We start from the raw sequence: 15,737 nt of genomic DNA, 5'->3' as shown, positions 1-15,737 counted from the left end.
AGAAACAGTTTTAGTGAAGGTTACAAATGATCTTTTCAGAAGGCATAGTATACATTTTCACTGCTATGCAGATGACACCTAACTTTATCTGTCCATGAAGCCAGATAAAACACACCAATTAGTTAAACTGCAGGAATGTCTTAAAGACATAAAGACCTGGATGGCCGCTAACTTTCTGCTTCAAAATTTGGGTAAACTGAGGCTGTACTCAGCCCTGAAAATCTTACAAATAGGTATTTTACCATATACTTACTCTTAATCGCATTATCTTGGCCTCCAGTGACACTGTGAGGAATTCAATTCAGTTCAATTTTATTTATATAGTGCTAAATCACAACAACAGTCGCCTCAAGGCGCTTTAGGAATCTGTGAGTCTTCTTACATTTGCACTATATCTCTAAAATTAGATCCTCAGCATCACATCCTGTCTCATAGTGATGTTGAAAAACTCGTTTATGTATTTATGACTACTGTAATTTGTTATTATAACCTCCCTGAAAAGCTTTCAGTTGATCCCAAATACTGCAGCACGAGTACTGACAGGCAGAGACTGATTAGAAAGAGGGAGCATAGTTCTCCTATATTGGCTTATCTTGATTGGCTCCCTGTTAAATCCAGAATTTAAAATCCTGCTCCTCACATATAAGGTCTTAGCTTAATGACCTTATAGTACTTCAGTATCACCCCATGAAAGCAAGAGTATTAAGTAGAATGGGAGGCCGAGCCTTGAGCTTTCAAGGCCCCTCTTCTATGTAACCAGTGTCCAGTTTGGATTCAGGAGACGGACACTATCCCCATTTTTAAGATTAGGTTTAAAACTTTCCTTTTGATAAAGTAGGGCTGGATCAGGTGACCCTGAATCCTCCCTTAGTTATGCTGCAATAGGTGTAGGCTGCCGGGGGCTACCCATGATGCACTGAGTGAGTTTCTTCTTCACTCACATATGTTTGTACACCTCTCTGCATTTAAATATTAATTATTATTCATCTCTGGCTCTCTTCTACAGCATGTCCTTCTCCTGTCTTTATCTGCTCAGACCCAACCAGTCGCAGCAGATGGCCACCCCTCCCTGAGCCTGGTTCTGCTAAAGGTTTCTTCATGTTAAATGGGAACTACTGTCACCAAAGCGTTTGCTCACAGGAGGTTATATGATTTGGGGGGGTTTCTCTGTTTTCTATGTATCATTGTAGGGTATTTACCTTATGATATAAAGTGCCTTGAGGCAACTGTTGTTGTAATTTGGTGCTATTTAAAAAAATGAATTGAACTGAACTAGTATTCCAGTGTAACTGTGAGACAGGGTGTGTTTCTAATTTTAGAGGTATTGCACAAATTGAGAAAAGCAGTCCTACATATGTTTTTAATCTGGCATTGAGAAGCAACTGGTTAAAAACAACATAAAAACAACTAGTTCGATACAATAGTTCTACGATTTTTAGGGCTTAATAATAATAACCCCAGTTTTACCCGAATTTAGAAGCAGAAAGTTAGCGGCCATCCAGGTCTTTATGTCTTTAAGACATTCCTGCAGTTTAACTAATTGGTGTGTGTTATCTGGCTTCATGGATAGATAGAGCTGGGTGTCATCTGCATAGCAGTGAAAATGTATGTTATGCCTTCTAATGATACTCCCCAAGGGATTATAATGTAAACAGAATTGGTTCTAGCATTGGGCCTTATATAACTTTATAATTAACCTTAGTGTGTGAAGAGGACTCCCCATTTACATGAGGAATATAACAGAAAATAAAAACATGTACTCAATAAATTCACAGATAAAAGCTGTCCCATGCCACAGTAGTCATATTTTCAGGTGTGTTCTTCATAGAGCTCTATTACCCGCGCTCTAGTAACACCTCTGATTGGAGGAGGAGGTGCTTTGATATGAGCATGCATGAGTCTGAAGCAGAAACTTTAAGTGTTTTTCTGTGCGCTGGAAATTACCTTAATCTGAGCGCTTTGATAATGTCAGAGAGAAAAATGTTTGGTATTTTTCATCAGAGGTGTGGACTGGAGTCACATGACTTGGACTCGAGTCAGACTCGAGTCATTAATTTTATGACTTTAGACTTGACTTGAAAAAATGTTCTAAGACTTGTGACTTGACTTGGACTTTTACACCAATGACCTGGGACTTGAAATTGGACTTGAACCGGTTTACTTGAAAAGACTTGATATTTTACCCCAAATATAAAATTTAACATGCATATTATATAGAGATTGAAAATGTGACGTCATTCACGGGTAGAACCGCAAAGGATTCTGGGAACTCGTGGCAAGCGGTACTAGCGCACGCAGGCTTTCAATTAAAATCAGTTATACAGCGATAAAAAGAAACACAAAAATGTCAAGAAGCTGTTGTATTATTAACTGCAATAGCCGGTCGCATGACAGCCACGGGAAGCCGACGGGTAAAGAGATCGGTTGTTATCGGATTACGTCGTTGAAGAGAAATTGTTCGAGCCATGTTTCCGAAGTAACAAAGACGCGACTGGATTGCAGCCATTCAAAGACCAAATATAACGTCCCAGAACACTCCAGCTCACAGGTTAGTCTGCTCCAAGCATTTACACAAAGGTCAGTCTGCTGTTGTAGTTAATGCCTCATTTTCATAACATAATTGGTGATATAGGTTACAAGCAAGTCTGGCGCTGAACAGAAATTGTCGCGCTATGCTCCTTTATTTATTGTGCATAAATAGTGAATTGTCCTGACACAATATTGCGTTTCGCTTCTGTTATTATGGTACATTGACAAAAACATATACTTTTATTCACAGGATAAAACAGGTTTTTTGTATCACTAATTGCCCAGTACGATTACAGCATACAATATTATTGTCACTGCTACATTTCTGTGATGCTACCAGAAATTATTTCCACTACTAATTAATTACCGTTGAGCTCAAAGGTCCTATTAATAAACGGTTAACGAATGTGTATTTATGAAGACAATTTGTGAGACTGGTAGACTTATGATATGTACGATGGTCTTTCGTTCTACACGGTGCATTTCAAGGTCCTGCACCCATCCGTCGGTAAACTGTACCTGGGCTTGTTGCAGTGACCTGAAGTTACTAAACTTCATGAGTGTATGCACTCACTCCAAGAACCATATGATTATAAATATGCATATAAATATGCTACGATGAGATAGCTGACTTCATCTAACTAGCAAATGTTGTCCAGGCTACGTTGGTGATACAGTTTTTTTTAATGTGTATGATATTTTTGTCATGCGATTTTAAAGCTGGTCCTACAACCGCATCCAAGAATAACATGCAGCTTATCTCAGAACTGTCGTTGAAAATTATTCTTGGAGCTAGGTTTAATTGAGCTGCATTTTATAGAGGTGCAATTTCACAATTTGTGTATATTTTCTAAGTTCACTATTTTGTATGTGTTGAGAAAAACACAGATTTTAAAATTACATGGTCTAATATTTACATTTAGCATAACTGCAACATTTTTTTTTTCGTTTTTTTTTTTAAAGACTCGAAAAGACTTGAAATTCAAAGTTTCAGACTTGTGACTTGACTCGGACTTTTACACCAGTGACTTGAGACTCGACTCTGACTTGCCTGACATTACTTGAGACTTGACTTGAGACTTGAGGATAAAGACTTGAGACTTACTTGAGACTTGCAAAACAATGACTTGGTCCCACCTCTGTTTTTCATAACAAGGATGTTGGGAGTGACGAAGGGCTAATACCTGCTACAGTGAGAGATAACAGTACAGGTAAGGCTCCCTGCTGCTCTGGATATTTCTGACACTATCTAAACAAGCTGAATGGGTTTTATTGCAAGATTTAGTTTGGCGGGTCACCAAGATGCTTACCTGGCTCAGATACAGGTGTGCACATTCTCAGGTTTATTTTTATAGTTTCTACCACAGGGTGCAGCGATAAGAAATGATGCCCAGGTGTGTTTAATCCAGGTGTGTGAAATCGGAGTGTTTGATCCAGATGTTCTGTGTCCTACGGCTCCTCTTTCCAACGTATATCCCACGCATGTTACACGTTCACGTCTTCAGCCACACAATAAGACCCCCTCCTCCCCCCTTCCTTCCGTTTCCCACGGAAGCCCCTCCCTGTTAGCCGTTAGCTCGGTAGCCGTACAGCAGCTGGAGAAGCCGGGAAACGGAGCAGAGAATCCAGAAGAACCGGAGGACATGATACCGGCCAAGGACGACAGAGGACCGCGGTGATCGGACAGCGAGCCTCCTGCCGCATTAACCCACTTCCTGGTGCGTTAAAGCGGCAGAAAGCGTCCGAGGAGCGCAGGAAAAACTGGGAACCCCCTGCGAGTATCCCGGCGCTCCTCCGCCGCTCCATTGGAGCTTCGTACCCGGAGAAAAGGTTCGGAGAAGCGGACAGGGGGTCTCTGAGTGCGTTCGGCTTCAGTTTTAAAGACTTCTGAACAAAGTTTAACAGCAGCTGTTAGTATGTTAATAAGTCAGTTTTCCTGCAATTCCAAAGGAAGCTGCCGTTATCTTTTTAGCACGCTAGCTTCATTTCCCTTTAATTTAGACGGGAGCAGCGGCTAGCGTTAGCATAGTTTGAAACTTAAAGTGCCACAAGCCGTTTTAACTTTTTAAAACAGTTTTTAAACATCTTAAAGTGCTTTAAAGCTATATTTAAACCGTTTCATGTGTTTTAAGGTTTTGTGACGTGATTAGATAGTTTGAAGGAAGTCTGAAAAGTTTTGAAGCGTCCTAGAAGGAAGTAGTGAAGATGTTGGAAATATGCTTGGAACGTGTTTTGGAAAGTCTTGGAAAGTTTTTGAGTTAGCTTTAGCAGATTGAAGCTAATGTTTATAGTTTAAACCACTTTAAAGCCAAGGAGGAAGTGAGTGTTTCACACCTGATGGTTTCATTTCTGTTGTCGGACAGTTTGAATTTTTCTGTGCTGGAGGTGAAATCACCCTGTTCTGGTGTCTGAGGATTTCAGCGGTTATTTAGAGGGTTGTTAGAGAGTATAAAATGGGTTATGAGGTTTCAGGCTGTGGCTTTAGCAGAGTAAACATATCCTGCTCAATTTGTTCAGAGGTTTAGAAGTGACTGTGGGAGATGTCGAGGTTTGAAGAGTTTGTTTCAGATCATCTATTTGTTATGAACCTGCTGATATTTCTGTCTCTCCATAGACGGCCATGCTATCAGTGCCCGCTAATCCACGCTGTTAAACACAAAGACTGAGATCCAGGATGGGGTTCGGTCGGGATCTAAGGAATTCCCACGAGGGATTATTGAAGCTGCAGGACTGGGAGTTAAAGGTCTGATATAGCCTCAAATACTCAAAGAGCTCAACATGTTTCCACCTGCGGAGATCACTATCAGAGGGGTGCAGTTCACAGTCTGACCTGTGGTGGGCACTGTTTATACAGACTGTAATTAAAGATGGATACAGTTCCTCTCATGTCCAGCAGGGGCAGCAGTGAGTCAGTCCCCACATACCTCCATTTAAAACTTTGCAGCAGAAATAAACATGTTTACAGACTAATACACAAAATTTGGGGTCTCTATTAGGGATGGGTATGGATAAGATTTTCACGATTCCGATTCCATTTTCGATTCTGTTTAACGATTCGATTCTTTATCGATTCTCTTATCGATTCTTATTTTTAAAAAAGGAGAACACTAAGGTCGATTAGCTTAGAACTTTGTTTTATATCTTCTCTTTGAACAAGATAGAAATTTAGGAGTAACATGGCCTTACAAACCCAACAGTGAGATCTTAAGAGATCCACAGCCTACGGCTCTTCAATGGGGTGTCAAAGGGGCCCCAGGAAAAAAGAAATTGTAAATGTAAAATAATAAAATAAATATTCTTCTGTAGCAATAACAAACTATAACATAAATTATTCTGTAGCAATTACACAAGAATATCCAGTAATGTCCCTGCCTACAATTAAACACATTCACTTACCGAAAATCGGGGGCATCTGCTGTAGCAAATGGGTGCAAACCTTTTACCACAAACTTAGTCACTGCTCGGTGACATTCGTCTATCCTGGCCTGAAAGGAGACGCTACCGGTAGACTGCAGCGAGAGCTGCCAGCATCTGAGCCAGACTCTGTCTCTCTCATCATGGTCACCTAAATGCACAGTAATGGCAGGTCTTGTAATAAGGCAGATTGCGCTAACATAATATGCACTGTTAGTTGATTATTTACCTGCCGCATTAACGGGAGAGGACGTGCAAACGTTACCGCTGCTGCTGGGTTGAGGTTCACGAGTCCGGAGCGGAATTAAAAACACGACATTCATTTAAGGTCATCGCGTGTTTTGTGAGCAAATGCTTTTGCATATTCGTAGTGTTTCCTCCCTTAAATGAAATATCTACTTTGCAAGTATTGCAAGTTGCCCTGTTGTCATCCGTTCTCGTAAAGTATAACCAAACTTTTGAGCGGCTTACGCGCCGTGTTTCCTGCGAGGTAAATGACGCTCCGCAACGTGATGACGTCATTTGGGGCGACTGGAATCGATAAGGGAATCGTTTGCAAAAATGGCAAACAATTCCAAGGAATTGAAACAGTGGGAACCGGTTCTCAACAAGAACCGGTTTTCGATACCCATCCCTAGTCTCTATAGATAATTTCCTGGTTTATTACACCCGTACAAGGGCAAATGTTTATATAACACTTTTTTTAAAGTTTGTATAGTAAAGTTTGTTGGAGCCTTTAGGAGCATTTTTAATTATGTTAATTTATATGGCTGCTGTGAGGTTACTGTACTAACAGGGCTGAGAAGGGTGATCTTCAGTTTTGAGAGTGAAATTTGAAGATTTTGATTTAATATTACACAGCATTAAGTAAATCTGCCCTCTCGGACAAATATGGTCACTTCCTTAATCAAATAAATAACATAGCACCTTCCAAAATGCTAACGTTGAGACTCCAAAAATCAGTGTGTCACAGTGGCCAGGTCCATCTTTTATCTACATTCTGTGTCAAACACCTGTCTTTTGTGTGATGTCATTATTCTGCGCCTCCTCCTTTCCACTCGTCACTTCTTGTCTGGTTCACTCTTGCTGCCTGCCTTCTAGCTGCTGGAGACGGTGAAGCGCTTCATGACGCTGCGGGTGAAAAGTGATAAAGAGTATGCCTCTCTGCTGCTCAGCATGACGCAGCAGATGGAGAAACAAGAAACTGCCGACTATGTCAGCACCGTGAGTAAGGTGAGTGGCTCAGTTGTCGGTTTAATGGGAGGGGCAAAGCATGTGGACCAGTCTAAGTGTGTGTGTGTGTGTGTGTGTGTGTGTGTGTGTGTGTGTGTGTGTGTGTCCCCAGTCGTGGTCGCAGGTGATTCGTCAGACGGAGGCGTTGGGTCGGATAATGAGAAGTCACGCCGACGATTTGAACTCGGGGCCACTGCACCGTCTCGCCACGCTGATCCGGGACAAGCAGCAGGTGAAGAAGAGCTACCAAAGTCTTCATCAGCAGCTGGAGAGCCACATCCACAAGGTGTGCAGGGGGAGGGGCAGCAGACTGAGTCAGAGCCTTAGCTAAAAGTTAGTTTCCTGTTGGTGCATAATATAAGCACGCCAGGGCTTTTACAAGCATGTTGGACTGAGTGAGCTCACCTGAGCACGTCTCTTAGGTTTCATCAGCTTTTAAATAATTTCAATTAATTAAAAACTAATCATTATGATGTCATCCACCATTTAAATTTATAGGCATGTGGTTAAGATTTCATTCGTTACTTCTCGGTATGGTTATGGTTGCTAGGTAACCAGGACTGACCTGGATAAGCTGAAGGTGACGTATCGTCAGTTGAGCCGTGATGCCAGCAACGCCAAAGAGAAATACAGAGAGGCTGTAGCCAAAGGTGAGTCCCTGAAACCCTCTTTGTTACACTGTCCTTTGTTACACTGTCCTTTTGACTCCTCCCTAACCGTCTCTCACTTCCAATTAAAGGCCGTGAGGTGGAGCGTGCCCGCGACCGTTATGACAAGGCTATGGGGAAGCTCCACAACCTTCACAACCAGTATGTGCTCGCGGTGTGCAGCGCCCGGACGCAGCAGGATGAACACCGCTGCCATGCCGCACCCGCCCTGCTGGACGCTCTGCAGAGGATGCAGGAAGACATGACACTTGCCCTGTGAGTCACATGACCACTGTCATACCATCTCATACCTATCTATTACTGCAGTAAAAATATTCTGGAAAAGTACTGTCAGCTACTTTTTGTGTGTGTATTGGTGCAGGAAAAGTATTCTTGAGGAGTACTGTGAGATCAGCAGTCTTCTCTCTGAGGAGATCGTGAAGGTCCATCAGGAGATTGCGGCAGCAGTTGAGCAGATCGATCCTCTTGCCGAGTATCAGCACTTCATCGACGCCTACAGGTCAGCTCACACCTGTTGGACAGGACACCTCTTTGTCCGGGTTGCACTGGTAACCACCTGCCTACCTCTCTTAGGTCTCCGGAGACGCCAGAGGCGACTGTGGAGTTTGACGCATCTCTTTCGGAGGAGATGGACAACCTGCCGGCCAATGAGATTTTGTGGAACACGCTGACAGTTGAAAGCTTGAGAGCCAAGTGCGTTTTTTCAAACTTTCATTTCAGTGTTTGCCGTAACCCACCAAACTAAAAGCTTGTAGTACCTGTTAGTATCTGATTTTGGTGAGCGCAGAGCTCTGTGATTTCTGCCTGGGGTCCTGAGCACCACTCTGCCTGCTTTGGCCTGTTTGGCTTTAGGGTCTGTGTGATGGGGGGTGGTGTACTTAGTGGAGTTACACCACTGTCTTTGTGTGTATGTGGGTGTGGCTACTAACCCTTGTTTTAATTGCCTTTAGGTTGTCGTCGGCAACAGAGGAGCTGCAGCTGACTCAGCAGAATCTGCAGGGCAAGGAGGCGCTGGCTGACGACCTGGACAACAAAATCCAGACGAGTCAGCAGAGTGCGGAGAAGAAGAGCGAGTGAGTGCGAGGAGGTGGAGTCGGAGCTTTCTCTTTCTTTCTCCCTCTCTCTCTCTCTCTGTCTCTGACTGTCTGTGTCTCTCGCCCTCAGCTGCGTCCTGCTGCTCAGTCAGAAACTCTCTCTCCTCGAGCTTCGGCACGCTGTCCAATCACTGCGCAGCTCAGAGGCGAGCCTTGCCTCCCAGAAGGCCTTGCTCGACGCCAAGATGGCAGATGCTGCTGCTTCCCCTCCCCCGCCACCACCACCCCCCGCACTGCCATACGAGGACGATACTCGCTCTGTCGGATCAACTGTAAATATTCAATTATTAGTTTTCATTTATCGATTAGAACTGACAGGAAGAGATTCCTTTTCACAAGCGTTTTTTCCACATTTAACATTTGAATGTAGCGCTCTGGATTAAAAGTGTGTGTGTGTGTGTGTGTGTGTGTGTGTGTGTGTGTGTGTGTGTGTGTGTGTGTGTGTGTGTGTGTGTGTGTGTGTGTGTGTGTGTGTGTGTGTGTAGGACAAAGTGAAGGACCGTGGATCTCGGTTCGACACTCTTCGTCACTCTCTGGCTGGGATGATTCGATCTCCCAAAGCAATGCTGGGCTCCTCTACCTCGGTAAGACTTTTCAACACTGAACCCGTTTATATCTCAACAGAATCAGAGGTGAAGGAAGCCTCCAGAGGACGGAGGAGTCTTGATTAGCCTGTGGGAGTCCAGATAGATCTGATAGGAAGCAGCTAATCAGAGAGTGACTCTGGCATTAGCCAAAGCTGTAACTGAGGTGTGGAAGGAGTTTGTCCAACTTGCTTACCTGTGCTTTGTGGACTCATTCAGCTACATCTCTTGGGCAGTCCTCTAGAGGGTGCTTTGGAAGTAAGAGCCTTCTAGCTCGTAGTTGCGTGCATTCAGCCCCTGTACGGCCTCAATGAGGGCTTGGTGGTGGTGGTGCTGCACTTCACTGGGGCTGCCCTTTGTTACTGATGCTGTTCAAAACTTTTACGGATAGAGACAGGGTAACAAAGGGAGTGCTCGTGGATTTCAGGGACTTGGCTTTGGCACCGCCTCTTTGAATTTCTCATTGGCATTTCTGGCATCACGGGTCAACTGATTCACATCACCTTCAGCTTCTCCAGAGAATGAGAATGAGCAGCTCCATGTGTGAGGCCATGTTCTCACTCTAGGTATTGGAGGCTTAGGGTCCTTGGTTGGAGGAGTTTCGGTATCTCAGAGAGAGCAGAGTGGAAGAGTGACTGATGGAGCGGTTGCTGTAGGGATGTGGATGCTGTGCTGATCCTTACTAAGGTGTTTAATCTCCAACTGGGAGAAGATCCAGGACACCTAAGAGATCGTTAGTCTCATCTGGTTTGGAAACGCCTCGGTTTCCCCCAAATAGAGCTGGAGGAGGTGGGGGGAGAGGGCGGTCTGAATCAGAGGTGGAAGAATCAGATTATATTGGAGATTTTTCTTCTTCTGCATCTCTGCAGCAGTTCTTTGATGTGATCCCCACATCGGAACGCCCTCTAGCAGAGCAAGAGTGGTACCACGGCGCCATCCCCCGCATTGAGGCTCAGGAGTTACTACGGCAACAGGGAGAATTCCTCGTTAGGGAGAGCCATGGCAAACCGGGCGAGTATGTCCTGTCTGTCTTTTCTGACGATCAGAGACGTCACTTCATCATCCAGTATGCTGATGTACGTGCGATTACACACACACACTTCATCATCCAATATATCGACATATATTCACACACAGTAACCCGGTGTGTGTGTGTGTGTCTCTCTCATATGTTAAGCTAATGTCTCTCACCCTCTCTGGTAGAATCAGTACCGTTTTGAGGGGACGGGCTTCACCACCATCCCTCAGCTCATTGAGCATCACTTCACCACCAAGCAAGTCATTACCAAGAAGTCTGGAGTCGTGCTGCAAAACCCCGTTGTAAAGGTAGCCCCTCCTACACCCACATACAGTTGTGCATTGAGGTTAGTTATCATGATGGTATTTGGTGCTCACTGGCTGTTTTTTCTCTGCAGGACAAGAAGTGGATCCTGAACCATGAGGATGTGGTGCTGGGGGACCTGCTGGGAAAGGTGAGGCATCTACCTGTCCTTATACTCATCTTTCACTCACCGCCTTCATTTCCCGTCGTTCGTTGCTGTCTTTATTACAGGGTAACTTTGGCGAGGTGTACAAAGGGACTCTGCAGCGAGACAAAACACCGGTCGCCGTGAAAACGTGTAAAGAGGATTTGCTTCCAGAGCTGAAGATCCGCTTTCTGTCTGAGGCCAGGTGAGCCCTTCATGCAAGCACCATCAACATCATCATCATCATCAACAAATCAGTCAGTAGCAAATCAATCAAACAGTTTTTACACCACATATCGGGAAACAGCCCAAATGTCTGTCTGTGTACTCCCTGTCAAACTTGGGTTGTTATGTCAGCATCTAATCGGGCGATGTCAGACGTCCTTTTCTCCCTTTCCTGCTGGAATGTCGGTATTCCCAGAGCAGTAATCCCTCCATAGTCTCCTCCCATCTCAACAGGTCCAGAGTTTTCCGCCTTCAGGTAGAAACCTTGAAGGTGGAAAACAGGAAACCCTCTTCTATACCCGCTGAGTCCGAGCTGAATGTTAAGGGCACGGTTTTGACTTTGGAAGCCAAACCTGAACCCTGAATCATTATCCACGGTGCCAGAAGAGAAGAAGAGAAAATTATAAAGCAAGTTCAGAAAGTTCAACCCATCTATCAGCCTCAGGAACAGAAAGATGTGAGTTTAAAAAACCCGGAAAAAGGCTCATCACACCAAGGTCGACTTGCGCTCCTCCAGTCAGATCCTCCTGGATTTGGTATTTACAGTAACAGTCAGTAGGTGGAGCTCTCAGCTCTGATGTCCAAGAAGTGATGGTCATTAGGGTTGTCTCAAACTTTAGATGGGACAGTCAGAGAAAGGCCAAAACTACATCGCATCTCTTCTCCATAAGGGAGGCTGAGCAGGGTGATACCTGATCACAGCTTTGGTCCTTGTGTTAAAGAAAGGATCTGTCATGCAGTTCTGCTGCTCCACTGGTTCTGTCTCAGAACTCTACATGACATTAAAGACATGGATCAAAAAGGAGCTCCCCCTAGCATTCACCCCTCACTCTCTGTTTAAGTTTGCCAGGACTCTGCTAAGGCTTCACCGCCTTCTAATCCTCCTCAGCGCTCAGCTCATCTTCAGCCAAGCGTATTACACGTGGCCTTAGATCAGCTTATACAATGCAATCAGTGACCTTTGGCCTTCGGGGAGTGAGGTGGATTGAGGTGCTTATGACCTTCCATACCTCCAACACTTTTTTTTTAGAGCAGGCTGATGACCCCGTGACACCTACAGGTTTCTCTGGATTTCACCCAAAGACTCTGAGAGGATCGGGCACTTTGACCTGTTACCTGACCTTAGTCAGTGACCCCGAGTCTTACAGAGACAACCCGCCTGAGGAAAACTCTGAACCAGAGGCACTGTGAGTATCCCACACCTGCCCAGAGTCCCGCCTCCTCCAGGAGTTTGTTCCAGAAAGAGAAGCGTGGGATAGTTACCTCTAACCAAAGAAAGAGGTGATGATCACATTCAGAAATTAATTAAACAGAGTGAGAAATATAAAAAATGGCCTCTCTGGTTGGCTTAACATTTACTCTGCTCTCTGATTGGCTGAACGCTCACTCTGCTCCTCTCTGATTGGCTGCAGAATCCTGAAGCAGTATGACCACCCGAACATTGTGAAGCTGATTGGCGTTTGTACCCAGCGACAGCCGATCTACATTGTCATGGAGCTCGTTCCTGGTGGGTGAAGCTTAAATTGAGTGAACTTGTATTGTTATTGGTCAGTTTCTAACAGGTGTGTCTTATGAGTCCAGGTGGAGACTTTCTGTCATTCCTGAGAAAGAAGAAGGATGAGCTGAAGACCAAACAGCTGCTTCGCTTTGCAGTTGATGCTGCGGCTGGGATGGCGTACCTGGAGAGCAAAAACTGCATCCATAGGTAACCACGGTTACGGCGGGGTTATAAAACCCGTCAAAACTTTGCAGAGACTTGTTCTTGCCATCAAACTCGGAGTGAGTTCAAAGTTTAAGTATTTTCTGAGTTTAACCATCGTGTATGCGTGTGTGTGTGTATGTGTGTGTGTCTGTGTGTATCTCAGGGACCTGGCAGCGAGGAACTGTCTTGTCGGGGATAACAGCGTGCTGAAGATCAGTGACTTTGGGATGAGTCGTCAGGAGGATGACGGCATTTATTCTTCTTCTGGACTCAAACAGATCCCCATAAAATGGACTGCACCTGAGGCGCTCAACTATGGTAACACACACACACACACACACCTGTACCTGAGATGCCTGTTGATTTTTAAAGAAGCTGTTGAGTCTGTGACAGAAGTTAATAAAAACAGAGCAGAGAGTGGCTGCTGATTGTGTGCTGTGCTGTGATTGGGCGCTGCAGGTCGTTACAGCTCAGAGAGCGATGTGTGGAGTTACGGTATCCTCCTGTGGGAAACCTTCAGTCTGGGGGTATGTCCTTACCCGGGGATGACCAATCAGCAGGCTCGAGAACAGGTGGAGAAAGGTAAACACTCAGATAATCAATCAGCTGCATCACAAAATCAGTGATATCATCAAGTGGTGACCATGTGTTCCTGGTTGCTAGGTTACAGGATGGCTTGCCCTCAACGTTGCCCTGACGATGTGTACAAAGTGATGCAGCGCTGCTGGCAGTACAGCCCCGAGGACCGGCCCAAGTTCTCCGAGCTGCAGCGGGACCTTGCTGCTATTAAGAAGAAGTGATGAGGTTGATGAGGCCAGTCTGAGGACACTCCCTTAAAGTGTAAGATCGCCAATCGCAGACTCCGAGATCAGAACACGAAACACTGCATTACAGGAAGGACGCCAGCCTCGAGTCAAGAAACTGAATGAGTAATTGATCGATTGATCTACACTAAATGATAAACAAACAGAGTAAACAAACACTGAATCAATAACAACACTACAAACAAACAGAAGCTGCTAAAATGTTTGTGCAAGCTTTTTTCTTTTTTTTCTTTTTTAAACTCAAATATTTCTATTTTTTAGTTGAAACGATGTGAAGCCCCCTTCTGTTATAACGGCCACACATCCTTCCCTTTGACCATCAGCTCTGAACACTAAAACTGTTTTATTTAATTTAATTTTTTTATTTCTGCCATTAATCTGAAGAAGCTTTTAGTTGGGAAAATCTTAAAATCTGAAAGATCTAAAAGACAGAAACCGCGTGCGGTAACTGAGCCCACATGTCATTGATATCAGTTTAAACTTAATTGAAGACACTAACTTGAACAAAACAAAAATGCGTTCCAACAAAAACTAAAAACACTAAAAAATAAAAATGTTTACGTCCTTTTTTAGGGGGCGGGGTTTCTCTGCACATCACTGCTGATTGGTTAATAGCACATGATGCACAGTTTCATCACACAGACCACGTCCACAAGCGGTTTTTTTTTTTTCCCCCCCAGAAAGTTTCTTTGACCAAACAGCTTGGATTTTTATCACCAGCACTTTGTATATTTTCAGGTTGCTATGTGTTCAGAGTAAAAGAACTTTGAGTAGTGTTTGGTAAGCATCACTTCTTGGACATCAGAGCTGAGAGCTCCACCTACTGACTGTTACTGTAAATACAAGTTTTTCTGAGTTCCGACACTAATCGTCTTTTTAAAATATTATTGTTGTACCTTTATTATGAAAATAAACTGTATGAAAATAAGCCAGTGTTTGATGCCCATTCAAAATGCTGGAACAGCACAAATGCAGTCCAGAGGTGTAGTTCAGCATTTACAGCTACACCACTGAGTTGCTTTTCACCTATCAGCCAAAGAGGCCATGCCTCTATGCAGACTTTAAGCAGGTGAGTTAAGGAGTAAATTGGCTATAACGAACTGAGCCCTAGGTGATGCCCGATAGTCATAACTGTGGTGATGTGTTGCTCAAGAACAACATCTGCTGGATTTTAAAGACATTGCAGGTAACCTGGATGAAGAAGGTGGAGAGGGTCTGAACTAGGTTCGTTCTGGACATCAAATCAGTGGTGAATGGTTCTTGTTTACATAACTAGGATAAAGCGCTAACTGAATGAGAGAAGTGTATTTATTTAAATTAAGTTGATTATAAAAAAGATGATGCAAATGCAGAATTTATGAGGAAGTATAAGTGGAGAAAACACATTTATGTGCAAATAAAATAATGTTAATACATTTGAAAAAAGCAACTGCTCAGTTCTCGTCTGAGTTAAAAGTGGAAACGGGACCTTATTTAGCATTTTGGTTTCAAAATTTTTACAGACTTGAAAAAAATTGTTTAGTGGATTGTACACTAGATCATAATTGAGCCAAAAATGTAAACTGTCAAACAGCACCAGAGATGGCCTCCTGTCACCATGAATACACATGAGTCTAAATTTTTTCTTCCCATAAACATAGTTTGGCATCTCACTGCCGTACAACAACACAGCACCTGTATTGGTCACGTGGAAATCTTATCAAATGGTGATAAAAATGTCTAAAGGACAAAAAACAGAATGCAGCGCTTCTTAAGAAGATGAGCTAAATGCAGCAGATTCTTCAGTTAATTAGGTGATTTAGTGCACAGAGCGGTAAAATAATAGTTTTAATTCCACTTGATAGTTTTATCAACTGGAATTAACACACAACAGGCAGTCTCTGGACAACCACAGTCATGGATAAAAAGTAGACATTTTAAATATAAAATGGTAAAATAAAATATGAAGAATGCAGACTGAATACAACACAGTTGTGTGTGTGTGAAGAAAAGCTTGGT

At 43.8% G+C, this 15,737-nt stretch overlaps 1 protein-coding gene across 3 annotated transcripts; it reads left to right on the top strand.

Annotated features, from left to right (window-relative positions):
- The first annotated feature begins 3,916 nt into the window (after positions 1–3,916).
- On the top strand, positions 3,917–13,939 carry fer (fer (fps/fes related) tyrosine kinase). Of its 3 annotated transcripts, none has more exons than XM_026174904.1 (20): positions 3,917–4,359; positions 5,144–5,272; positions 7,045–7,176; positions 7,289–7,462; positions 7,727–7,826; positions 7,916–8,099; positions 8,206–8,343; positions 8,418–8,537; positions 8,795–8,917; positions 9,009–9,210; positions 9,424–9,522; positions 10,395–10,598; positions 10,726–10,848; positions 10,938–10,994; positions 11,075–11,193; positions 12,626–12,720; positions 12,795–12,918; positions 13,079–13,233; positions 13,375–13,497; positions 13,579–13,939. In XM_026174904.1, the coding sequence occupies exons 2-20, from the start codon at positions 5,204–5,206 to the stop codon at positions 13,713–13,715; spliced, it is 2,478 nt and encodes an 825-aa protein (XP_026030689.1). In that variant the 5' UTR covers positions 3,917–4,359; positions 5,144–5,203; the 3' UTR covers positions 13,716–13,939. The 3 variants fall into 3 exon arrangements, with proteins under 3 accessions (XP_026030689.1, XP_026030687.1, XP_026030688.1); XM_026174902.1 differs by having other exon boundaries at positions 3,918–4,359; positions 10,392–10,598; XM_026174903.1 differs by having other exon boundaries at positions 3,918–4,388; positions 10,392–10,598.
- The last annotated feature ends 1,798 nt before the right edge of the window (positions 13,940–15,737 follow it).

The sequence above is a fragment of the Astatotilapia calliptera genome, chromosome 7 (assembly GCF_900246225.1).
Source record: "Astatotilapia calliptera chromosome 7, fAstCal1.2, whole genome shotgun sequence".
Taxonomy (NCBI): Eukaryota; Metazoa; Chordata; class Actinopteri; order Cichliformes; family Cichlidae; genus Astatotilapia; species Astatotilapia calliptera.
Note: the sequence above shows the minus strand (reverse complement) of the source record. Positions and strands in the feature narration are given on the sequence as shown.